At 40.0% G+C, this 8,911-nt stretch overlaps 1 protein-coding gene across 1 annotated transcript in view; it reads left to right on the top strand.

Annotated features, from left to right (window-relative positions):
- Positions 1-7,721, top strand: part of CDCA2 (cell division cycle associated 2) — a 7,923-nt gene extending 202 nt beyond the window's left edge. Inside the window, exons 2-15 of the mRNA XM_009867150.1 lie at positions 5-310; positions 805-935; positions 1,540-1,681; positions 1,807-2,009; positions 2,312-2,384; positions 2,589-2,821; positions 3,206-3,293; positions 3,383-3,588; positions 4,030-4,108; positions 4,500-4,552; positions 4,914-5,054; positions 5,786-5,957; positions 6,306-6,523; positions 6,906-7,721. Of these exons, the coding sequence (XP_009865452.1) occupies positions 5-310; positions 805-935; positions 1,540-1,681; positions 1,807-2,009; positions 2,312-2,384; positions 2,589-2,821; positions 3,206-3,293; positions 3,383-3,588; positions 4,030-4,108; positions 4,500-4,552; positions 4,914-5,054; positions 5,786-5,957; positions 6,306-6,523; positions 6,906-7,721 (2,861 nt within the window). The remainder of the gene's footprint in view (positions 1-4; positions 311-804; positions 936-1,539; positions 1,682-1,806; positions 2,010-2,311; positions 2,385-2,588; positions 2,822-3,205; positions 3,294-3,382; positions 3,589-4,029; positions 4,109-4,499; positions 4,553-4,913; positions 5,055-5,785; positions 5,958-6,305; positions 6,524-6,905) is intronic.
- The last annotated feature ends 1,190 nt before the right edge of the window (positions 7,722-8,911 follow it).

Below are 8,911 nucleotides of genomic sequence, written 5' to 3'. Positions count from 1 at the left end.
ACAGGCCTCGAGAAGGAATTGTATCCCGAGGAGGATGTGAGCTGTCAGTTTACTGAATGCTTTTTTGACACGACAAAAGGGGATGTGGTTGGTGAACGTACCTTACGTTTGAACACTAAGGAAAATTTGTTGAGAAGGACACCTGACTCTTTGGGGGATCAGTGCTACTTGACACCTAATAGGGACAAAGCAGAAGAAAACTCAGACTGTGGAATACCAGAGAAACAGAGGAAAACGCCGGTTGATTTTGCAACTGTAACAATTGCTGAGTTTGGGATTACTGAGGAAAGTTTTGCTAAGCGATCTCTAGGTAAGACTGGCATGGCTGAGAACTGTTGGCCTTCTCAGAAGGACACCTGGAGGTCATCTTGTCCAAGCACTTACCAAAAGCTTTAATTTGGTTCAGGTTCAGGCTGTCTGGCTGAGTTTAAATATCCCCAAGGATCGGACTTTGACGTGATGTTTCCCACTCAGTTTTTTTTCTGTTCAGCTGGTAGGTGTCAGTGAGTTTCACAAGGAAGCACTAAAAGACAAATTCTGCAAGTATGGGTAGACACTCCCTTAACTAGCAATTGAAAAAATAAAAGAAAGACAGCTCCTTGCTTGATATAGAGATTAGTTAATAATGCTTTTGGTTAATTTACTTTTGCTTGGGAAGGATTCTGGAGCTGAGCAGCTGATTTTTTATGTTTTCATAAATAGCATAAATCACTCTTAAACAAAAAAAATTCCCATTTTAAAGTTTCAGATATTCTTACAAAAAATGTAAATAACTTTTTTTTTCCTCTCCTCTCCCTATTTCAGGGAAGTCTCCAGCTTCATTAAAATTAAGACGAAGATCAACAATTGGAGTACGGGGGTCGCCAGAAAATAATACCCTTATCCAATACCTCGCCCAGCAAAGAAGCAACAGGAAAACAGAAGCTTTTACACAGGTGAGAGTCTTTCTCAAGTATCTAATGTGCTAGTTTAGTTCCCCCCAGGAATCAGCACGTACTGGCAGAAGAAGGGAGGTCTTGGGAAGAAGCCAGTAGAAAGAATAACCATGGCCTTAATTTTGTTGACTTCATTTGGGCACCTTACTTTACAGTGAGGGGACGTTAGAGGTTTCTTTTATGTGGAGTCTGAAGGCTTTTCTCCATGTCTAGCTTGCCCACGCATTTTAACTTTTGTTTACCATAATCTTTACTTTCCTGCATTTGGCACGCTTGATTTTTGGCTCATTAAAGTGTTGATAGTTCAAAGTGAAGTAAATACTGGCATAAGTGACTTGTCATTTTAACCAAAACTAGCACAGACTGTCAGAAACCAAATTCTGGTCTAGAGGGTCAGATCATGAAAGGCAGTAAAATTTAACAGATTTCTTGATACAGTTCCTTTTTTGCTTACTTTTACCACACAATTAGAACAGCAGCCAGGTTAAATACAAGATTTGCTCCTTCTCTGAGTTTGTTTAATTCCGAATTACAAATGCAACGTCATAGAGCCCGTGTTGTCTTGTGGGGGAGAAAGAGTCTCCTGATGTCGATTTTGTTTTAGCAGATGAGTCCTTTCAAACGTGAAAATGTCAGGTCGTTGAAGTACAAGATAGATGCCTTTCAGATGTCTTTTAAATCCATACAAGAAGCTGGAGGGGAGACTGGCTTCTCTGGACTGTCACAAGCGGATGATGCAGGCTCTTGTAAGTTCATTGTATTTCTGGTGAATGGTTTGTCTCAGACATCAGGTCCTCCTACAAACACTTAATGTAAAACAAACAAAAAATGAAGTTTCTCTCTGTGGTTTGTTTGGTTTTAGTTGGTGCAGCTGAGAACAAAGTACCTGATACAGAAGAACAGCACGTGGATCAGCAGAGTGAAAACTTCCTGTCAGGCAACAGTGGAGCAGGTTTGAAAGAAAATTTGAGGCAAAATTTGACCCCCACCAGTAGGTCTCATACCAAGATCTGCACCATCTTGTCTTCGTGCCAAGGGGCAGCTGTCACGGAACCTGCTGCTGCCCTTTCAAAGGTACTTACATAAGTGTGAGCAAAGAACAAGGAGAAAACATGAGGTTTTCAATCCTTTTTTTTTTCATTTGTGGTATGTCGTCCTTTTAATTGTCTAGCCTTGGTGTTTTGGGAAAATAAATTGAAGTAAGGTACTGGATGACTGAGAATTCTGAAATCCTTGTTTCTGGGGTTAAAAACCTGTGTAGTTCGTGCTCTTCTAAAAGGCAGCGTTTGCAAATAGTTATTTATTTGTCATGTCAGGTGAGTGTGTCTATAAATAGATGCTCTGAACTTGTATATAATGTGTAACTTTTTCTCTAGGGTTGGACTTACGACCAACACAGTCCTGTTGAGTCATTGGAGGCTGTTCTAATTCAAGATAACTTAGAAACAGGTAAGAGGATTCATCACTATTGTGATCCTTGTCGTATTCTTATTAGAAAGTAAAAACAAGCAGCATGTTTGTAAGGAAATGCTTCATGAGCAGGAGCTCAGGGTGTGTGGAGATTTGTACATTTGTAGTTTGTGTTGCTAGTGCTAAAGTCTTCACAATTCTACTTCAGTCTTTAATTGCCATATCTGTCTGCTTGCTCTAAAGGTGTCAGTTCTGACCACTTCGCTGAAGATGTTAGAAGTGATGTCACACCAGATCTAAGCAGAAAGAGAGTCGGTTTTGTGGAGGAACCGAGCCTGGAAGTATTTGGTGAAAGCAAGCCACCCATCACACCACTACAAACAGGAAATGCTTCATTAAATAACCATAAACAGAGTGGCTCCCACCTGCGATCGGTATTGAAAACTCCAGTGAAGCAACTAATGGAGAGCACAAAGGTTGGTTACTGGCTTATACGGACGTACTAATGCTAAGGACGAACTTCTGCAGTCATTATTCAACTACCAGAGCTTGAATTGTGGTTAAAGATACTTTTCGACTAACTGACATGCATCAGAAATAATTTAATATCATCACTGGATGTGTGTTTGCTGTTTGGTCATCTCAGCAGCTTTGTTTGAAGCTTTCACGTTAGGAGAAGATCCGCATGTATGTTGTTTGGTTTTCTTCATTTCAAAAACAAGTAGGTTTTTTAAACAGTAGGACTGATTATTGAATGTTGCTTACAGAAAAAAGAAGTTATTTTCACTTTTGACTTGAACAAGGACAGTGTTTTCATTCACTTATACTGAGCAGATGATTGTATCACTTAAATTTGCCAGGAATACTGGAATGATGCAGCTGACAGAGGAGGGGGTGAATCTCCCCCAGTCTCCAGTTGTGCACAAATCTTTGAAGCCTTGCAAACAGGTCAGAGACCCCTTTGTGACTTTTTTCAGAGAATGTTAAGACCCTTAAAAGGACCTTGTAAAGCTAAGCTGTGTATTTTATTACAACAGAGAAAGCTGAAAACCCAAAGAAGAAAAGAGTTACTTTTGGAGAAGTTCTAAGCCCAGAAATATTTGACGAAACTTTGCCCGCAAATACTCCGTTGCGTAAAGGAGCGACACCAGTCCGGAACCCGGAGTTACAAAGTCGTAGCCCTTTTGCAAGGTCGAGTCTCAGCGAAGAACCCTTGTCCCAGCCGGACTTTGACTGCGGTGATGTAAGTTCACTGTTTGTTTGCCTTTTTAAAGCTATAAAACCAGCCTCTCACTCTCTGTGAATCTTCCATTTTTGTTTAATTTTTTTCCCAGTCTGCTTGATTTTGGAAAGAAGTCAGTATTGAAACACACTCTGCTCGAAACTTTCAAATGATATTGGAAACTTTTCTTTCTGCTTTATGAATTCTAAAGAACGTTTTGGCCTGTAGAGCTATTGTTAAGGCTGAGTACTGGGAGCACATGAAATGTTTTTGCCTTGGCTTATTGGTGCACTTTTGAGACTATTTCTTGTCATATGTAGCACATGAGCTGCCCCATTTTTTAAGGGAAAAGAAATAAAATCGCTTTGCTGTTCTAAGCACACTAATGAACCACACGTTTTCCAGTATCTATCTGGTACAGTATATTGCAAAAAAAACCCAAAACACTTTTCTTGTTTAAAGGAATGTGTTGAGCCTCTTCAAGAGCTAGTGGAGGGTCCTGTTGCTGCAGAAGACCTTTTACCTATTGAAAATGCACAAGGTAAGCCCAGCTTGTGTTTTTGTCATTAGATAATGCATCTTTCTGTATTTAAAAATTGAGAGATGACATGGGGATTTTTTGTTCAGTTGATTTTAATACAGGGGATATATTTCAACTGTGCTGGAATTTCAATGCTCTTGCTTTCTCCTAAAGATTTTTGCAGTAGCTGCAGTGTGTCCCTGGTGTTTAGATTCGGCCTTGTGGTATTTTTCCATGAAAGCGGCTGATCCAATTACATTTACTGCTTTAAGTAATTGGGCTTCCTATCCAGGTTCTGATGTTGTGATTTGGATGTTCGCAGTTTTGTAACGCAAACTGTTAAGGTTTATTTTGATGATGCCGCGTTTGTGTTGAAATTGAGGCAATATTCTTATTTTTTCCTGTATAATAGCAGAACCTGAAAAATCTGATGTGATAGAAACTCGTTCCTCTACTAAAAGGAAGGTAAGTTCTTTAGTGATGTTTCATTTCGTTTGGTTGGTTGGTTTTTTTAACTTCTTCAGACAGAACTGTTGTCTTTTGTACCTCCTGATGCTTCTGAGGGTTTTTACAGCCTCAGGTGTGAGGTTCCTACATATTCAGGTGTATGGAGAAAAGAATAATATGAAAAAAGTAATTAATATTCTCTGAAAGAAGTAGCTTTAGGATGTCCTTTTCTTTGTATCAGTAGGGCTATACTGTAGGGTATGAATTGCAGCGTGATCCTCAGGACTGTTGGATTGGGGTGTATTTTTGAAAAAAGCAACCGTGTGCGCATGCCCATAGGCCTGCACCACACCAACTTAAATGTCATATTCCTCGACAGCGTGGCACTGGTTCTGAGGGGACCGATTTTAACGTCTCAGAAGCCACGAGCAGTAAGAATGCTGAAGGTACTAGAAATCCCAGACAGAACAAGATTCAGAGACAAAAGAACGTAACCACAACTGCTGCCAAAAAGACACAGGTTAGTGATGGCCCACTGCAGCTCGTGAATGCTGCCTTTAATTCTCTATCTGAGTGTCTTTTCTTTTATGTGATTATAATAATCTTTGTGGTAAAGATTTTTTTAAAGGATGTTATGTTTCCTGTTGTTGCCAGTATTCTTCACGCCAGTCTGGTTTCCCTCACTTGCTGCCTCACCCCTCTTTCCTGCTGCTTGGTAGGGCTGCCTAGCGGGGTTTAAACTCTTGCAGGGCAAAAAGGATCCTTTCTGGAGGTGAAAGGAGGGAGTGGGTGTCACTTTTCAAACTTTGGGGACAGAAACTGAGTGGACGGTTCTTCTCTCACCAAGTGTACGCAGTAGTAGTTCTTTGATCTTACCCAGTTACGTGCTAGTTAAATAGTGTAAAGGTGTGAGACTTCTAAAAGTGTTTTGCTCTCATGCATGGGAAAGGAAAGTACATATTCCTTTTCAAACTAAGCATGAGTGAAGAATCTATAGTTTTGAGCTCAAAGGCTACTTTCTTTGACTTCTGATATGGTTAAATGAAACAGATCAGATCTTGTGTTTGATCTCTCCTTTGCTTTGAGTTTTTAGATTAATTTGTAGGTGGCCGAACAAGTGGAATTTCATTTTGGGGGAAACAACTGTTATCTATCAAAATCCAGTAATGGTGTCACTTATTTGTTGGAAAATATTGTACAGGATCATTATAATTACATTGTGCTCTATTCAGTCTTCTCTATCTTTTTCAGAAAACAAAGCGTGCAAGCTTTGGTAAAAGAAGAAAGAAAAAAGTAAAAAAACCCTTATATGGGGAAAGAGAGATGGCTTCTAAGAAACCTCTTCTCAGCCCTATTCCTGAAATTCCAGAAGTTTTCTCTGCTGCCTCATCTCCAAACTCAACAGCAAATGCACTCTTGTCAGGTAACGTGGGTTTAGGTTTGTTTTGCCTTGCTCTTTGTGTTGCTTCTAACTTTTTATTTCAACAGTTAAATAAAAACCGTGGTTGATAGTTTTCTTGAGTTCTGTGCATAGGTACAGGGCCCAGTAGAAATTATTTTACTTTTAATTGCTTCTGTAATGATAGAGTCTGGAGTATCTAACAGATGAATAAACTCCAACTGGATAAATTTAGCTCTTGTTGCACTCCAATGTAAATCTGACAACTTTTATCTAAGTGAAATACTATAAAACTTCTGTTGTCATGTTTTAAAAAAGATTCTTGTCCATTCATGAGTAGAGTCAAGTAACCACGTGTTTATTGTAACTCAGAGGACGTGTTTTTAGATGACACCAAAGCTGGGAATTCAAGCAAGGATGTTGAGCAGCAGCCAGAGGTTGAAAGAAGGAGAGGGAGAGACATGTCCACAGTTCCTAGCTGTGTGAGCCCTGAGGAGCAGGACGCTGTAGAGGCCGGCAGCTCCAGCGATGGCGCCGTGTTCCCGCCTTCCGACGGGGATCTGAATTCTGCTGCAGGCAGCAGTCACAAGGTAACTCATATGCTGCAGGATACTGCTGGAAAGTAAGTCAGAATTGCGTTTGGTGTTGTTGGATCAAAAAAGTAATGTTTTGGGGAAGAAAAAATACTGAGTCAAGTGGAATGGGCCTGGAGAGGCCGTGGAATCTCCGTCCTTGGAAGGAGGGATTCAGAACCCAACTGAACAAGGCCTCAAGCAACATGAGTTTGACCCCCCATTGGAGCAGATTCCAACACACAGGACTCTGGGTGGGTTTTTTCAGAAGGACTAGACTTGATGAGGAAAACAGCAGCAGTTGTTTAGTTTTCAGCTGTTTAAAACCATTATTTTTGTGGATTAACTTGTGGCTATATTGAAAAAAAAAAATCAAACCAATTATTTTTTTTTCTTTCAGTTTTCAAATATTGCGCCAGATGTGACGTGTGGTTTTGGTACATCCAGTGATTTCCAAGAAGGTACAGAGACTGCGTGTGTAAAAGAGGCAGAAGAAAAGGGTTTCTGGATGGAAAATGACAAACTTCAAGGAAATCTCCTAAATAAAGCAGAACAACTAACTGGGCTAGAATTTCTGGAGCAACAGGACACTGCTGTACATGAGGCTGCCCAAAGTGTCCGCAAAAAAGATTCTGTAAAAGGTAATTCACCAAGAAGAAGTAGAAGAAGGAGAAGTAGTGCCTGCTATTTTCCTCCCGTTGAAAACTTGGAAATAACTGGAAGTGATCTTCCACTTTCTTCTTTTAATGTGGAAGAAGTTTTATCTGCTCCTCAGCTCAAAAATGACTCCTTAGAGCCTTTTAGAAGACAGAGCTATAACAATGGGGAGAGAAGAGTGAGGCGCAGCATGAGGTTCCACAAGGATACAGAAGCTGAAGGACTCGCGTGGATTCAAGTACCCAGCCCTCCCCTGCCAGCTTGTAAAATCAGGAGAAGAAGCACATCCGTCCTTACAGACTCTGAGAATATTCCGCACAGCGAAGAAAATCTCATCCAGTTTTCAGCACCAGGAAAGGAGAACAATGACTCTGCTCATCTTGCCGACGGTCCCTGCAAAAGGTGGAAGAGGAAAAGCCTGGGCGCATCCACACTTCAAGAGCCAAGAGCTTGGTCTCAAGCACGGAGAAGGAGTGTAACAAATCCTGTGGATAGGAAAGACAGAAGTAACCAAAAACACTATGAAGAAGCAGAAATATTTCCTAACAATAACATTTAGCGAGGTTTCAGCTACCTCCAGTTTTCTAAAGCGAAGGTCAGTATTAGATACTTATGTTCTTAAGTGCTGTTTTCTTCTTCGTCCCACTTTATCTCCTCACTTATTTCCTCACTTATTTCCTTTTTCATTTTCTGGATAACTTAGAATTGTTTTCTCTTGCCTTGATGCCTAAAATGGTTGAAGCTCAGGACTGTGTGGGAGCCCTGTTTGTCTACCAGACCAATGCTCTGAGTCAGTCATGGCAGGTAATTAAGAGGGTAAAAATTTCTTCTCCCATGATGACTGTGGTGACAGGTTCCTTTCACTTGATTGGCAGTTGATAGTAATCCATGTTTTGCTGACAGAGCTTTTCCTTTTTTTCTTTTTGTTTTTGAAAGAACAGGATTCAAGCTTAAGTTTTTCCATGTTCTTGATGTTTAATTGAAGTAGATAAAAAGTGGATTTGTCTTCAGTAGTTGAACCATGATGCTGTACAGTATGCCCTTTTAGCTCGAATTACTTGCAGTGTTGATGTTTCCCATGTGCTTGATCATTCCTTATAAATTGCTTTTGAAATCTGCATGAGTTTTCTCCCAGATTTCAAAAATATCCTAAAAAACCCCATGAGAGATTCTCTGCAAATAAGAAAGAAATCACTCCGGGCGTGAAGGGGAGAAGGTGGGAAAGCTGTTGGTGTCTTCTGAAAAGACTTTGCTTTACCTTCTGGGCACAAGCAGGGGTAGAGTTCCTGTAAGTAAGACTGAATTTTGTGTTAGAAAGAGTTAATGAATTCTCCTTCTCTGGTGTGAAGGTTAAAAAAAATGCTTTCAAGTCTTTATTGTATATAACATTAATTAAAAAAAATAAATTGGCTAAGGGAAGTGAAACATTCATCATACAATAAAGCTGTACTTCATTTCTGGACATTTCCAGGCTTTGGTGTATGTGTACTAAATACAGCACACATTATTCAGTAGTTGACCTGTCATTTACTGTTTTCATTTTTCTAGTTTGAACAATGTAATAAAAAGTGATGACTGTAGGTGGTCTACTTCAACGTTTGCTGTTGCTTTCATTTTTCATACTGTTCTGTTTCAGCCCTAGTGAAATACCTGTGCCAGCTTGAAGGAAATAGCTTTCTCTTGGAAATGATCTCTTCTGTGACCTTGTTCTTAACGTTATTGATGTGGAATAAAATACTTTCTGTACTT

Source organism: Apaloderma vittatum, unplaced genomic scaffold (genome assembly GCF_000703405.1).
Source record: "Apaloderma vittatum isolate BGI_N311 unplaced genomic scaffold, ASM70340v1 scaffold16713, whole genome shotgun sequence".
NCBI lineage: Eukaryota > Metazoa > Chordata > Aves > Trogoniformes > Trogonidae > Apaloderma > Apaloderma vittatum.
The sequence above is the reverse complement of the archived record's forward strand: the minus strand, read 5'-3'. Positions and strand labels throughout refer to the sequence as shown.